Here is a 16,100-nt window from a genome sequence, read left to right on the forward strand (position 1 = left end):
AAATATACGTAGCGGATTGTGTATTTGTATTTGTAATGACTATATCGGTACATGATCATATATATCTTTTGTACCTGAGAATATAGATTTCTTTTCGATGATTTTTAATATATTTTCCTCATTTGTTTGGAATTTTTTTTTGCAATTGGAATGACTTCTAGAAGGTGAACGAACCTACACGGCTACACATAATAATCTTATATACGTTGTTAGTCTAGATGTCGCGTTTCTTCATCTTCTAATATGATTTGCCAAAAATTTGAAATTTTGAAGTATTTAAATCGTTTTTTTTGCTTTTATTAATATTTGAAGTGTCTATAGAATTATGGAGTAATGACTTTTCGTTTCTGTTAACAAATAATAGCAAAAGCGTTAGGTGCCAATGACACTTCTAACAAATCAAATCAATCAATCTCAATCCCTGAATCGAATTCATTAGTCTGCATTAGTTTACAACGCTTTTTCTAATTTTTTTCTTTAGTAACCAAACTTCAACTTTACAAGGAAAATAATTCGAAGAGAGCCCACAGACATATTATTATTACGACGTTAATTGATCAAGTATACGACCAATTCCATGAAAAAGATTGTAACATTTGCAGTTAAATCATTTGTTTTCGAGAAAAATTGAAGTAATTTATTAACATTCGAGTGTACATATGCTAAGTTTGAGTTGAGGTGAAATAATTACGACTTTAATTTTCCAAGAAAACACCTTTTAGTGATAAATCAAACAAATTTTAATTCCACTTCAGCAAGTAAGTATAATTAGCCAATATTGAACCGAAGTGATAGTGAAATCTTATTTCAAGTGTTCCAAGTTAGAGAGTCCGTTTTAACATTCAAACTTCTACGCTCGTAAACCATATCAAACTCAAGAGTCAAGATATTGAATCTGTTGTCTCTTAATATATATCCTCTAGTCTCGTCAAATCTTTTTTTTATATATGTATTACTTTTTGTTTTATGTTAAATACATATACATATGTGTTATATAATATATATATATATATATATACACTCTAAACTCGTCAAATCTTGTTTTGAATTCGACCAAAAAAACTATTTTATTTTGATAACCATGTACACATGTGTAGTATATTATCTTAAAATCACATATTTACTTACGGAGGTTATATTTACCTACGGAGGTTATATTTTCATATGTTAGGAGTTAATTATCAGTCAGGAAAGATTTGTGTTGAATATGAATGCCGCCCGACACGATAACAATATCAGTGGGATGAACGTTAAAACCCTATATGATCAGTGGGTTTATTCATGAGTATACTAAATATTGGGGAAAACAAATTTGTGTGTATTTTCTTTCTTTCTAACTATTGACGTAAGAACTATAAAGATTGGTAGAGGTGAAGTCAACCAGTAGCTCCAAAATCAGTCATTTCCTTAGCTTCAATGTACAACCATCGTCTTAATTTGGGGTCCATTTTAATCTGTTTCAACGTAACTCTCACCTTTTCTATGTAATTCAAAACTTTACATATATATGCAATTTAAAATATGAATTTGGTGACTTTCTTTTCTAAAGAGTTTTACTTCGTTTTTATTATTCAAATCATTGAACAAATGTATTTGAAAAATGTGTGTGCAGCATACACTAGATTCTAGGATTTGTCTTAATGATCAGGTTTTCCAAGACGATATTGCGATTAATTTTGGAAATTTATAAACCAAAGTTATAAAATGCAAAAAACGATCACTGATCATGATCATCAACATAAGAAAAAAAAACGATTTAAATAAATCAGTGATATAGAGCATCGATATTTTTAGTCTTTAGTTGCATGCATGTTTTCCAGCTCAGATTTCAACTGAAAGACAACGACATCTTTGTGGCCCAAGTTGTAGACTAATCTAAATTGGCTAATAATATTCATATATATGTAGTGCATGTATTTACGTGGTTGTTTAAATTTATATAAATATGAATGGAATATGTTTTCTTGATTCTCCCATGAAAGATAAATGAAAATCTATCTTCTAGTACTTTGGTAGTACTGACAATTTAAGGAAAGAAATTGATACTTTAGGCCACCTTTTGCAAACCGACCCACTATGTTCCGTCCATTATGCGTTAAATACTTTGAAATTACTTTAGGTTTTTCATAGTTCTCTATACGTGCAAGTTTTTAAAGTTGTTTTTTATATGCTTGTGGTCATGTTTGCATTCTAAATTTACTGAATTTTTTGTTTATAAACGCAAACCCAAAAGTAAAGCGTTTCAAATATGACCTAATTAGAATGTAGATGAATTCTAAACTATACAAATTCTGAAATCTATATAAATTAGCTGAGGACGACAAGTTCTCTATGAATAATTGAAATATAGTTGCGGCTTTAATTTGTTCCCGGCGGGTCCAAGTCGGTGAGTTGCAGTGACGACGACAGAGTGACGTGCGTCGCGGCATTAAATCTTTTAAGATCGAATGGCTTCGACAAAAAGATATCGGTCTCATTAAATCTAAATTAAGTTTTCCATGTGAGTTAGTCGTTAGGTGGAATCATTTGATTCATTATGCAGATGTTATACAAATTTGTCTTAATTTTCTCAATAATTTTTAGGTAACTCTAAATTATTGCTAGCATATCGTTAAATTAAGCAGGTATAAAATTAAAAAAAAAAATTTAAAAAAAAAAAAAAAAAAAAATTGTTCATTTGGTAATACGAAGTTATATATGTTTTTTACCCAAAAAAAAAAGTTATATATATGCCGCGATCATGACGCAGGAATCTTTCACATTAACTACCACTTCCTTTTCTCAAACGGCAGTTTATTTGGTGTGAATAATTTGGTCTCTTTATACACTTCTATTTGAGTGATTCTGGTCCATTGAAAGATAAAAAACTAAAATATTAAACGTAATTTATATATCAAAGTTGGGGATAAATTTTAAATTATACGTAACTTTACATCCATACATCTTACATACTTATGTTTGATTTTGCCTCAACATTAGGTGAAAATAATCAAATATTATAATTGAAAAACCCTTTCTCAAAAGAAAAAAAAAATATATATTCTTTTTTTTTTTGACAAATAGGAAAACGTTATATATTATAACTGAATAGTTTGCGGTCGTGTGTGGGTTTTGCATGGCTCGAAAATGATGTAGCGGCAACATATGGATTTTCTGTTGCGTATTGAAACTCGGATTTAAACATATTAATATGATATTGGTAAACAGTTCAATATCTGTCTACTTATGGAATAAGCTTTTTAATTATGAATTATCTTTCTTGACATACTTTTTTGAAAATCGTCGTCAAGCTTTCCTTAACATTTTGTAATCAGATCGTAAAATCAAACAATCCACTGAAAGGTTATAAACCATTAATCACATAAATAAGGATTTTTTAATTATATTAGGTATGTACTCGTATAAATTCGCACTATCGATATCGTAAGCCCATTTTAGAAAGGATTTACCCCTAAAAGATAGAAAACTAGTACTAAATTGGAAGTCTATACACATCAAATATGATTCCTAATTTGTGGCATATCTAAAGCCCGATCAAAAGTTTTTTGCTTTCGTCTTAAGGTTTGCATTAAAATCATCACATGCATAAAATCATTGAATTGGAGAAACATTTATTAAAAAGTTGTTATTACGTTAACATATCATGCTACATAAAATTCATTATCCGCTATAATGTTGATAAAATGAATCTTTGAGTTAGAAACAATGAAACCATCAGCATTTTTGATATTTAAAAATGTTCATATATGAAAGAGATAGTGTAGTGAAGATATTCCAGATCTGGTCCTCATTATATCCAATCTTGCCATTTTAACTCGTCGTCGCAAAGAGCTCGCTTTACCTGTTCATGATTATCAACATTCGTAAGTGTATCTTGTTTCGTTAAACATTGTATCTAATTACTTTGTTCTTTTCAATTTAAAAGCTTTCCGCGAAAATAAAAATGCAAGTTATATTAAATTTGGGTTACGATACGTTTAGATGTCAAATAAACAAAACAGAATGAGGTAATGGATAAATAGAAACCATTAAATAATAAGAAACAAAAAAAATCAACCTTTCAAAAAGCCATCAATTATCACTAGACAAGAAGGGATGGTGGCTGTCTTATATGCAAAAAAGGTTAACAGCGGATTATTATTTATAGGTTCATATAAATTTATTTAATAAGAAATTACCTTATTCGTTTTGCTACATCATTGGTTGAAACTTCAGAGTTCTACTAAAGAGGAAAAAATGTTAACAATGCATTATTGTTAATAGGTTCATATATTTTGAAAAAGAAATTACCTTATTCGTTTTCCTATATCAATGGTTGAACTTGAAACTTAAGAGTTATGCAGTACTAATGAGAAGAAAGAAAGAAAAAAAGAGCTGAGATTCAAGCCCACAAAAAGTAGTCAATACAGTTTATGCAGTACTAGTAGACTTTATAGCCAATTTCTTTTTTATAAGTATGAAACGATTATTTTGGAATCGTAAATTTATTTGATAGTTTTTTTTTACCAGTTACTCATGTGAATATATGGTACAATATGAAGATTGCTTATGCAATTGGTTTGCCACAAGAAGTAATCCATTATAGTGTGTTTGGTTTTCTCATGGTTTCATTTTCAAAAACATTACTATAGAATTGTAAAAAATGTTATTTTTTCTTTTGAATATAATTTAACATTTTATTCGAATATATATATATATATAGTACAATTCTTCAATTTTAAAATAATTAAAGTTTCAGATTTATGCGTGTAAATTCTAAAGTATTTTTTTATTAATAAGTTTTGTCTAAATTTAATATGTGGACTATTTTATCTACATTGAATTATTTTGTTTTCGTTGATTTATCTTGTTGATTGATTTTGATTTCGATGATTTATTTTGTCTTCGTTGACTTATTTTGCTTTCGTTGACTTATTTTGTCTTTGTTGAGTTATTTTTGCTTTTTGTTAATTTATTTTGTTTTCGTTGACTTATTTTATCTTTGTTGATTTACTTTTGGTCGATTTATTTTGTTTTTGTTGACTTATTTTGTCTTCGTAAACTTATTTTTGGTATTTGTTGATTTATTTTGTTTACTTATTTTATCTTTGTTTACTTATTTTGTCTCCGTTGACTTAATTTTTCTTTACTGAGTTATTTTGTCTTCGTTGACTTAATTTTTCTTTACTGAGTTATTTTGTCTTCGTTGACTTATTTTGTTTTCATTGACTTATTTTATTTTTGTTAGGTTATTTTTGGTCGTTGTTGATTTATTTTGTCTTTGTTAAGTATTTTTTAGTCTTTATTGATTTGTTTTGTCTTTGTTGACTTATTTTGTCTTTGTTGACTTATTTTGTCTTTGTTGACTTATTTTATCTTTGTTGACTTATTTTGTTTTCATTGACTTATTTTGTTTTGTTGAGTTATTTTTGGTCTTAGTTGATTTATTTTGTCTTTACTGACTTATTTTGTTTTTGTTGAGCTATTTCTGATATTTGTTGATTTATTTTGTCTTTGTTGACTTATTTTATCACTCGATTTTTTATATATGTAATATTTTTATAATTATTGTCATATTAATGCCCAAAAAAAATAAATCTAAAAACAAAATATATATAAACATAAAACTAAATAAAAATCTTTGTCAAAAAATTATCTAAAATAATACAAACTATATTACAATATGTGATAAGTAAAAAAGATAAAAATTTTGTGCAGATACAGGGGCTACAAATCTAGTAAATTCTTACAACATCAAACTGTCATCATTTATTTTGAAACGGAAAGAATCTAATAGTTAAATCGCTATTAAACAAGTTCTAAACAATTAACCGTTTCTAAACTGTTTAAACCGCCACTGATTATATAAATTTGATATCTATAAACACAATAATTATATAAAAATTGTCATCTACAACTCACTTGCGAATAATATCATTTTTGAATCTACGTTGTGATACATTATCGTCACGAATATATACATTATCGTCATGAATTGTAACTTTCAATGCATAATAAACTTCTGTGTCATTGAAAGAATATAGAGCTTTCAAATCCTTATCAATGATTACACGGAAGTTTATTATGCGTTTTTTTTTTTTTTAAGTTTATTATGCGTTAAAACTTAAAAGTTACAATTACAACAAGTAAAATTAAATCCTATCTTGACATGTCAACATATGACCTTCATTTTTTGCGTAGACACTACTCTAATATTAAACAATTTCTTCAAAAAAAAATTAATTTATGAAAAAGAAAAAAAACCATTTATCTGGTGATCATTTTAAATAAATTTGATCATTTAATTTAAATCATCTGAGAAACTTAATACTAATGAAGACATAATCTAAGAAATGATGTGTTATCCACAAAATACTATGGCTCAATTTTTTTTTTTCTTTTTGTACCAAAGAGTTTGCATTCATAATTTCTTTCAAGCAACATCAAAACGAGATAATACATTAAAAAGTCTATTCCCAACAGTTGGAACTCAAATTTATAAACTTGGTCCGCCTCATCTTCAAATGGATCTTAGCACAACTGGTACCAGTTGATTATGCAACAACATCTATATATACATGATGTAAATACAGAGATTACTAGCAATCACATAACACTTCAATTCTCTACTAGACAAAAACCATCAAAGTTACACATGGCAACTACATCATCCTCGTTACCAAATCATAAGTTCCGGATCAAACTTTTGTTATTCCTGATCTTAAACCTCTTGTATCTTCAAACTTTTGTCTTTGCACATTCATCAAACTCTAAATTCTCCAAATTCTCAAGACAACCAAACTCCGATTCATCATCATCAAGGAAAACCAAATACTCAACTTCTTCTTCTAACGAAGGGTTTCTCAGCTCTGTCCAACACAGCTTGGACCACGCTCTCTTAGCTCAATCTCTCGCCTTCAATCTCACACTCTCGCACCGTACAGCTCAAACCCTCATGCTCGATCCTGTCAACGACTGTCTTGAGCTGTTAGACGACACACTCGACATGTTGTCTCGCATCGTCACCATGCCTAAAAACCAAGTTAACGATGATGATGTCCATACGTGGCTAAGCGCGGCGTTGACTAATCAAGAGACTTGTAAGCAAAGCCTCAACGAGAAATCTAGCTTCAACAAAGACGGAATCACGATGGATTCCGTTGCAAGAAACCTCACCGGTTTACTGACCAATTCACTAGACATGTTCGTTTCCGCTAATCAGAAACGGCCTTCTTCGTCGTCTAGTAGTGTAATCGGTGGCCGGAAATCTTTGTCCAGTCAAGATTTTCCGAGGTGGGTTTCTTCGTCGGACCGGAAGCTTCTAGAAGCCTCGGTGGAAGAGCTGAGACCTCACGCGGTGGTGGCTGCCGACGGAAGCGGGACCCACAGGAGCGTAGCGGAAGCGTTGGCGTCGTTGGCGGAGAGCAGTGGCAGAAGCGTAATTCATTTGACAGCCGGAACCTATAAAGAGAATCTCAAAATTCCGACCAAACAGAAGAACGTTATGTTGGTTGGTGACGGAAAGGGCAAAACAGTTATTGTCGGTAGCAGAAGTAACAGAGACGGCTATAATACTTACCAAACCGCTACTGTTGGTGAGATTTTCATTAAAAACTTTAATCACAAATAAGTCGATTGGATAAAAGTTTATGACTTTTTGTCGTATGTTGTGTCCGCCATGTATAGAGGCTCTCTGCTTATTATTAAAGTTATGACTTTTTAAAAGTTACTAAATTTACTTATCACTCTTTGTTGATTTGTGAAAGCTGCCATGGGAGATGGGTTCATAGCTCGGGACATAACATTCGTGAATAGCGCCGGACCAAACGCGGAGCAAGCGGTGGCATTACGGGTCGGGTCAGATAGATCCGTGGTATACCGATGCTCAATCGATGGGTACCAAGACACACTCTACACTCTCTCCAAACGCCAATTCTATCGAGAAACCGATATTTCCGGCACCGTCGATTTCATCTTCGGAAACTCCGCCGTCGTTTTCCAAAGCTGCAACATCGCATCCCGAAAAGGATCGTCGGATCAGAACTTCGTCACGGCCCAAGGACGATCCGACCCGAACCAGAACACAGGGATTTCGATCCATAATTGCAGAATAACCGGTTCGACCGGGACTTATTTGGGTCGGCCGTGGAAGCAGTATTCGAGGACTGTTGTGATGCAATCGTTTTTGGACGGTTCGATTCATCCTTCGGGTTGGTCTCCTTGGTCGGGTAGTTTCGCTTTGAAGACTCTGTTTTATGGTGAATTTGGGAATTCGGGTCCTGGATCATCGGTTTCGGGTCGGGTTAATTGGCCCGGGTACCACCCGGCGTTGACGTTAACCGAAGCTCAAGGGTTTACCGTTTCGGGTTTCATTGGCGGGAATTCGTGGTTGCCGTCAACAGGTGTCGCTTTCGACTCCGGGCTTTTATAATTTCAGTGACCTTTATTTTAATTATGAATCAGCCAATGATATGGTATAAATTGTAATTTATTATACTTTTGTGTATTACGCGGTTTGTGTTTGGGGTTTATATACATCTTGTCATGAATAAAGTGTTAAAACTGGTATTGTGTATATAATACAGTTTGTAATATCGATAATTGCCATTCAATTCACTCTATCAGAATATCTTACATCTTTGTGTGTATTTTTTGTTTCATCGTGAAATTAAATTAGCCAAGGATCTAAAAATTACAGAGACGCAGGTAGGGAGGGAGATAATATCCGAAGAAAAGCATAAATTGTATCATTTTTAGCATATCTAAAGAAGAATCCGAAGGACATGAAAACAAGAATCCGAAGGACAAAAGCAAAGCAACTCTGAAAGTAACTAAAAAACAGACTCATGATGCTCAAACGGACCTACCGTGATCCAGGAAGAGTAAACTCGAACTGAATCTTGCACTTAGACGATCTAGGAAGATTTAGCAGATTGGTCCTGAGTCGAAGTTGTTTCTTGTCATTTCTTTCATCAGAACAAACTTTGACAAGCTCAAGACATGACATTTTCTCCAGGATTTGTTTCATTTCCTCCAAATCTCCTTTACTTCCAAGGTACTCTGTGATCTCCAGGATCTTCACAGGGCATGGCAGTAGAAAAGAATGACAATTACTCTGCAAGGTACCCTGCATAAATAAATAAGAGAGGATTAAAAATTTGGAATAAAATTTTATAGGTGTGTAAACCTGAAACTGTTTTGGTATCCATACCACAATGACGAGAGTCTTCAAATTTGGAGACTTGTTTAGTAGATATGACAGAGTGCGCCAACATATCTTTTTTCCAGTTGTAACAGATAAATGGTGCAGGTTTTTAAATACAGGGATTGCTTCACGGAAGTAATAAAACGCCTGAAACCAAAACCTCAAGAAGTGAAACATTTTCATTTCTAGCAAGAAGTGAAACAATGATGCTCTTTTTTCTATATGCTTACTTATCCAAGTTGAAATTAAAAAAAAAAGAAGAAGAAAACAATGAGAGTATACACTTTACCTCCATAGTCATAGTATCATATAAGTCCAAGATCTCAACATTGCTTAACCCCTTAATCAGATTGGTTACATCGCTTGTAGGAATGCTTTTCCGATATTGTCCGATCCAGCCCTGATTTTGTGGTAAAGTAAGACCGACCGTGGCTTCGACAAGTGAGCCGAGATTAACAGTTGAATAGGATTTCGGAGAAAAGTCAAAGTACTTAAAGTAGGTAAGACTCGGAGTATCAAAAGTAATGCTCTCCAAATCATACTCAACAATACCAAAGCAATATCTATGGTTTATAGTAAGTCTCTCAAGGCTTTGACTGGATACTTTGCGAGACCATTTCCAAAAATCCCATTCCACATTACGCATAACCAACTCCACAAGCACAGGGCAAGCAGAGAGAAGCTTCTGGAACGCACAACAACCACAAAGATCAGAGAATCTAACTGATTCAATAGTGAGAGTCTTGAGCGCAGGAAGAAGAGCATTCTCAGGGAGACGATCAATTGTCAAAATAGAACCTAGTTTAAGCTCAACAAGCGTCTTGCTAGTGAAGACCTCAAAAGGCAGTGAATACCCTTCAACTTCGCTGACCCATATATCCAGTTTCAGCTCCATGACACCACGCTTCAGGACATTACAGAGAAGACCGTTGACGTGAGCATGGTGATTTGGACCTTTACGCCTGCGACATTTTAGAGAGAAGTTTCGTATGCGGGAACTGGCCGGAAGAGCCAACAGTCTATCCAAGTTATTCTTCAAACTCCCTGTGTCATCAAAATCAAGTTTTGGTATGATGGTATAGAGATTTTGCCACCTCTTTGAGAGAACCGATGCAAAAGCAGCCTCCTTTGCCGAAAGGAAAGATACAATATGACATATGATTTCATTTGGTAGACTGCTGATCCTATCCATCCTTTTGCTCAATTTAATTGAAACAGAGTTTTCTACCACAAAGAATCACCTACGACGGTATCAATAAACAGAGAAAGGCCACATTATGATTCTCTTTAAAAAAAAAAGAAGTTACAAAGTATAGATATTCACCAAAGATATAAGGATAAAATAAAGAAAACCCGTATGTGAAACTAAGATGAGAAAAGCAGAAGAAAAGTCTCAAACCTGGAGTTCAAGAGAACATAAAAACCCATATGAGAAGCTACTCAAAATCAATTTTTTTTTTTTTTTAACGTAACTCAAAAATAATTTGATGCTCAAGGTTTAATTCAAAAATAGCACAAGGGAATAATAAGATATGATGAGCTGAGAGCTCAACTTCAGCACATATCTAGAGATTTATTGATGTAACAGATATTTGCACAGGAGTTACTAAAAAAAAAATCAACTACACTATCTTGTAACTTACAAATATACTAGATTAGAGAACTTATAAGTATCTCTTAAATAATCTAGCTCTCTTCAAGCTTTATCACAACAAACAACAATGCTTGCAAGCTTTTTTCCGATTCTCCTCGCAAGAAAACCTAAAAACCCTTTCAGTGCATAGTAAGTTTTGAAGGAGCTAATCGGACTCTATTTATAAGGCCACTGAGCTTCTCTACTTGGGCCGACCATACATACTTTCGCAGCCCAAACCCAAGCAGTCCCGATTTGTTCACGAACTAAACCGGTGATTCTTACAGAACCGGATAAAATAGGACCAACATTGACCCAAGGGTCGACTCCGCATTAAACCCTCAATTTCGTTCTCTCTTGTCTTCCTAAAAAAACACAAAATTGGATGTTTCTGCTTCTCAGAGATGCAGTTGCATGTCTAGGCGAACTGAAAAGCCTGGGACTTTACCCTCTACCTTTCGCTGGATATTTGCTTTCTCCATACCTTCGCTTGTAGGGCCATTAATTCAGCCAATCTCTTCTCAGTAGAACGCATTCACTGAAAAATCCTCAATTTCGGTGTTGGAGTTGGCCTTTGCAACGAGGTAGGTAAGTTTACTCATCTCCTCTGCTTCTACTGTTTTAATTATCTTTGAGGGTTTCTTAGTTCAAAGTTTCCTTTGGGTAGTTAACTGTGTTTTGCTCTTTCCCATTTCTCTTCTCTCCTCGTTTAGGGACTAGTTTTTAATCCTGGTGCAGAGAAGATGGATCGAGTGAGCAGTCGACCAGACGAGCTTCTTTGTCATGTATTGTCCTTCCTCCCCACCAAGCAAGCTGCTTTGACTCCTGTTCTCTCAAAGAGATGGCTCAATCTGTGGAAACTTGTTCCTAATCTTGACATTGATGACTCTGTCTTTCTTCACCCGGAAGAGGGGAAAGGGGAAAGGGACGGGATTCGACAGAGCTTCGTCGATTTCGTGGACAGAGTACTGGCTATGCAGGGTGATTCTCCTATCAAGAATTTCTCCCTCAAGTGTATAACTTGTGTCCATCCAGATATTGTGAATCGTTGGATACGTAATGTGCTGCGGCGTGGTGTTTCAGACCTTGATCTTTTCATTGATTTTTCCTGGGAGGATATCGAAGAAACTAGTTATTATCTTCCTGAAGAGATGTTCTTAAGTGGGACACTAGTTAAGCTAAAATTAAGAAGTGAACGCTCTGTTGATTGGTGGCATGAAGATATGGGCTCTTCTTTACCAATGCTTAAAAGTCTTGATATTGACTCGGAGATGATTTTTTGTGATGATATTGAGAAGTTTCTTCCTTCTTTCCCTGTGCTGTGCTTGAGGAATTACGAATGGCTAATATGGAGTGGAGAAATTTTGATGTAACCGTGTCAAGTGCTAGCCTCAGAAAGCTAAGTCTCCACGGCACCGGTTGTGAAGGCTTGAAACCCTGGCAAAATCCAAAGAGCTTTTCTTTTGATACTCCAAGTCTGCTTTACTTAAACTACTCTGAGTTTGTTGCGGAGGATTATCCATTAGTTAATATGGAAAAATTATTGGAGGCTCGAATCAACCTTATGGTAAGTGATGATCAGATCAAGCGAGTAAGAGCGCCAGACAGTGACTGGTTAGAGGATGATGAGGATGATGAGGATGGCGAGGGTGATGTTGTTCAAAAATTTGGCAATGTGGTGAAGCTCATGAATGGCATACACCATGTTCAGAGACTTCAATTGCCTCCTGATACTCTCGAGGTCTGTTTCAATTTTCGTTCTTTCTTCTGGTCTAGTTGTGAAACACTAATTGTAAAATGTAGCTGGGCTTTGTTTCTTGTTGTCAGGTGCTTTCTCTGTGCTGTGAATCGATGCCGGTGTTCAACAACCTCAAATTCTTAGGTGTTGAAAGTGAAGAGGACCGAGGATGGCAAGCAATGCCAGTTTTACTAAGGAGTTGTCCACATTTGGAAACTATAATCTTTCAGGTAGAATAGTAAACTATGAAATTACATACTTGGACAAAAACATGTGTTAAAGATGCAATTTTTTTCCTTACGTTAACCTTATGTCTCCATTCTGCTTTCAGGGTCTATTACACTATGTAACAGATCAATGTGGGGATGCTTGTGCCTGCATTTCTAGGGAAGACAAAGGCCGATCACTCAAATATTGTCCAGTGAATAGGATAGAGATTCAAGGGTTTCGAGGAACAATGAAAGAGATGGCCATGATAAAGCATTTCCTGGACTATTTTCCGTGTTTGAAGAGGATGGACGTCTTTATTGAAGAGAATGATCCTACACAGCTCAGAAACCATGAAGTGTCTAAACTTGTCATTGAGATGTTTAGACTCTACGACAAGTTATCGAGTTGCAATGTCCAGCTTCTGGTGAGTGATTTCTTGGATCAGAAGTGGACTGCACAAGGACATCTCTGAAGCACAAGACTTACTTGCTGATGGTTTTGCCAATCTTCCGTTGGAAATTAACTTCGCGGTTCAATTTTGTTTAACTGGCTTGAAAACCTTTGTTTTTACCGTTTGTCAGAGTTTGCTGGGTGTTGTCTTTACCTTGATTTTACCATCTTTTGTCATGGTGTTGGTTTTAAAGTGATGATTTCTCAACAGGTTGGAAACCGTCCCAAACCAAACCAAACCAAACCAAAGCAAACCAATTGAAGACAATAAATTAGAACCAATACAAAACCAATTCCAGAACCTAGTATTGAGTTGTCTTTTTGGCTTGACGAGCAAAACAGGCATTAAATAAAAGCTACAAACCAGCGACTGTGGCATAGTGATACCGACCGTGGTTAAAAATCTCAGGAAGCACATCCATAGAATAGAAACCGTCGAATTAAACCGGTGACATTTTAAGAAAACCATCGACATAACCAACATATTCACTCCAGAGTAGACTCGCGCCTGCCTTCAATAACCCTCGATTTCGATTTCTGCTGCCTCTTATTTTCGCTGGATGTTTTTGCTTTTTCTTCATATCTCAAGCATTCACGCTTGTAGGGCTGTAGAAACCAGCGATTAAGCACACTCTCTCTCTCTCTTCTCACTGGACGCGTTTCACTGAAAATCCTAAGTTTGGGTGTTGGATCAAGCATTTGTAACGAGGTTGGTTTCTGTTTGTGTTCTTAATTGGGTTTTCCTCTGTTAAATTTCCATGTCAGAATCAATTGTTTTACCAGTATAGCTTATCGATGCTCCATTTATTACATACATTTATGATTAAACCTTTCTCTTGTTGGTACTCATGTAACGCTGATGTTCTTTAGAAAAGCTTTGTGATTTGGTGTATTTGATATACTTCTTCTTCCGTGCAGAGAAGATGGATCGTGTTAGCAGTTTACCAGACGAGCTTCTTTGTCACATCTTGTCTTTCCTTACGACAAAGGAGGCTGCTTTGACATCGATTCTCGCCAAGCGGTGGCGCAATATGCTTGCGTTTGTCCCTTATATTGATATTGATGACTCTGTGTTTCTGCATCCCGAAGAAGGTAAGCGGGATAGGGCAGAGATCATACAGAGCTTCATGGATTTTGTGGATAGAATATTGGCATTGCATGGTAACTCTCCCGTTAAGAGTTTCTCCCTCAAGTGTCTAACTGAGCTTGATTCAGATCGTGTGGATGGTTGGATACGCAATGTATTGGCACGTGGTGTTTCGGACCTTGATCTAGCAATCATTTTGGATTCGGAAAGAGATGAAAAGTATCGGCTGTCTCCAAAAGGCTTCCAGTGCAGCACACTAGTTAACTTGAAAATAGACTATGGAATGGATATTGGTTGGTTGGCTGGGTCCATTTTCTTAGCGATGCTTAAAACTCTGGTTCTTGATACAGTTGGTGTTTGTTCTGCTGAGTTTGAGATTCTGCTTCATGCTTTGCCTGTCCTTGAGGAATTAGTCCTGGTTGATATAATGTGGAAAGATGTGAATGTGGTGACCGTGTCAAGTGCCAGCCTCAAGACCATAACTATAGATTCCGACGTTTGTTTAAGCACTTTATCATTTGATACGCCGAGTCTCGTTTACTTTGAGTACAATGGTTATATCGCGTCCGACTATCCAGTAGTTAATATGAAAAACTTAATTGATGCTCGAGTCCACTTCGTATTAACTGATGGGGACCTCGAGCTAGCTAGAGGTCCAAATAATGCTTGGCTAGAGGATGATGAGGACGAAGTTGCTCGCGGATATAGAAATGTGTGGAAACTCTTTCATGGAATACGAAGTGTTCCGTATCTTGACTTGTATCCTGATACACTCGAGGTCAGTTTTTTTTTTTTTTTTTTTACGTCTCGTAATTTCTATATTCAGCTGATCTCGAGGAAATAAAAGAAGGCAATCTAGGACTTCGTGTCAATTCCCTGAACCATAGTGGTCATGTTTGGTCGGTCCCTTTTTTAACAAACAAGCAAATGTCTAGTTTTAAAACATGAATTTCCACATATCTTTCTTGTTTTGATTCCCCTAATTTTCAGGTGCTTTCTTTATGCTCTGAATCAATGCCAGTGTTCCACAAACTCAAATCGTTAGCTATTAAGAGTGACAAGGATCGAGGATGGCAAGCAATGCCAGTTCTTCTAAGGAACTGTCCACATTTAGAAACTCTTGTCATTGAGGTATAAAAACAACTCATTTTCCGAACATGTACAAAGATAGTTAGTAGGGTTTAAACTTTGATTCTCTTATGGTCTCTTTTCTGCTTTCAGGGTCTCGTGCACCATGTGACAGATAAGTGCGGGGATGCTTGTGACTGCATTTCTCGGGAAGACAAAGGTCGATCGCTCACATCTTGTCCCGTAAAAGTGTTAGAGATTAGAGGGTTTCTAGGAACCATGAAAGAGATGGCAATGATAAAGCATTTCTTGGACTATTTTCCGTCTTTGAAGGAGATGGAGATCTTTGTTGAAGAGGATGGCCCTACACAGCTCAGAAACCCTGAGGTGTCTAAACATATCTTGGAGATGTTTGAACTCTACAACAAGTTATCGAGTTGCAATGTCCAGCTTCTGGTGAGTGATTCCCTGGAAAAGAAGTGGCTGAAGAACAAAACCATTTCATAGTTTTGCCGAAGTCCCCTTGGAATCTGCCGGCAGTTTAATTGAAAATCGTAGTTTCTTCTTCTTTTTTTCCGAATCATTTACTATCAATAGCTTGTTTTCTTTGATTCTCTGCCAGGAATTTGCGTAGAGTGTCAAAGGTTAGCTATCACATAAGCCATCTTAACCTCTTAAATTTTAATAGTTTTAGGCTGCAAAAGATTTTATTTATAACTTTTTCAGAAAC

General features: G+C 35.3%; 4 protein-coding genes across 5 annotated transcripts; 3 read left to right on the forward strand and 1 right to left on the reverse strand.

Annotated features, from left to right (window-relative positions):
• Window positions 1-6,518: 6,518 nt before the first annotated feature.
• Window positions 6,519-8,573, forward strand: LOC18020131 (probable pectinesterase/pectinesterase inhibitor 35). The gene is made up of 2 exons (XM_006402670.2): window positions 6,519-7,574; window positions 7,746-8,573. The coding sequence occupies exons 1-2, from the start codon at window positions 6,536-6,538 to the stop codon at window positions 8,408-8,410; spliced, it is 1,704 nt and encodes a 567-aa protein (XP_006402733.2). The 5' UTR covers window positions 6,519-6,535; the 3' UTR covers window positions 8,411-8,573.
• A 269-nt stretch (window positions 8,574-8,842) lies between these two features.
• LOC18020132 (putative F-box protein At3g58960) lies at window positions 8,843-10,376 on the reverse strand. Its single transcript, XM_024157152.1, has 3 exons — window positions 9,474-10,376; window positions 9,191-9,331; window positions 8,843-9,106 (listed from the first exon to the last, which is right to left on the reverse strand). Exons 1-3 carry the CDS (start codon window positions 10,374-10,376, stop codon window positions 8,843-8,845), a joined length of 1,308 nt encoding a protein of 435 aa, XP_024012920.1.
• Window positions 10,377-11,222: 846 nt separating this feature from the next.
• On the forward strand, window positions 11,223-13,407 carry LOC18020133 (F-box/LRR-repeat protein At3g58930). Its single transcript, XM_024156978.1, is given in 5 exon segments — window positions 11,223-11,405; window positions 11,556-12,133; window positions 12,136-12,558; window positions 12,645-12,785; window positions 12,887-13,407. Coding segments are annotated over 4 exon segments (1,488 nt in total). The 5' UTR covers window positions 11,223-11,405; window positions 11,556-11,560; the 3' UTR covers window positions 13,238-13,407.
• Window positions 13,408-13,757: 350 nt separating this feature from the next.
• On the forward strand, window positions 13,758-16,058 carry LOC18020134 (F-box protein At3g59000). Of its 2 annotated transcripts, none has more exons than XM_006402673.2 (4): window positions 13,758-13,924; window positions 14,134-15,080; window positions 15,293-15,433; window positions 15,524-16,058. In XM_006402673.2, the coding sequence occupies exons 2-4, from the start codon at window positions 14,139-14,141 to the stop codon at window positions 15,875-15,877; spliced, it is 1,437 nt and encodes a 478-aa protein (XP_006402736.1). In that variant the 5' UTR covers window positions 13,758-13,924; window positions 14,134-14,138; the 3' UTR covers window positions 15,878-16,058. The 2 variants fall into 2 exon arrangements, with proteins under 2 accessions (XP_006402736.1, XP_024012972.1); XM_024157204.1 differs by having other exon boundaries at window positions 14,139-15,080.
• The last annotated feature ends 42 nt before the right edge of the window (window positions 16,059-16,100 follow it).

Source organism: Eutrema salsugineum, unplaced genomic scaffold (genome assembly GCF_000478725.1).
Source record: "Eutrema salsugineum unplaced genomic scaffold, Eutsalg1_0 scaffold_19, whole genome shotgun sequence".
Taxonomy (NCBI): domain Eukaryota; kingdom Viridiplantae; phylum Streptophyta; class Magnoliopsida; order Brassicales; family Brassicaceae; genus Eutrema; species Eutrema salsugineum.

Excerpts from the sequence above, each read along its gene's own strand:
- LOC18020132 (XM_024157152.1), bottom strand. The coding sequence starts at position 10,376 with ATGGATAGGATCAGCAGTCTACCAAATGAAATCATATGTCATATTGTA. Across the intron at positions 9,332-9,473 it reads ATGATACTATGACTATGGAG|GCGTTTTATTACTTCCGTGA; the intron begins GTAAAGTGTATA and ends TTTTGGTTTCAG. Across the intron at positions 9,107-9,190 it reads TGAAGACTCTCGTCATTGTG|GGTACCTTGCAGAGTAATTG; the intron begins GTATGGATACCA and ends TTATTTATGCAG.
- LOC18020131 (XM_006402670.2), top strand. The coding sequence starts at position 6,536 with ATGCAACAACATCTATATATACATGATGTAAATACAGAGATTACTAGC. Across the intron at positions 7,575-7,745 it reads TTACCAAACCGCTACTGTTG|CTGCCATGGGAGATGGGTTC; the intron begins GTGAGATTTTCA and ends GATTTGTGAAAG.
- LOC18020134 (XM_006402673.2), top strand. The coding sequence starts at position 14,139 with ATGGATCGTGTTAGCAGTTTACCAGACGAGCTTCTTTGTCACATCTTG. Across the intron at positions 15,081-15,292 it reads TGTATCCTGATACACTCGAG|GTGCTTTCTTTATGCTCTGA; the intron begins GTCAGTTTTTTT and ends CCTAATTTTCAG. Across the intron at positions 15,434-15,523 it reads TAGAAACTCTTGTCATTGAG|GGTCTCGTGCACCATGTGAC; the intron begins GTATAAAAACAA and ends TTCTGCTTTCAG.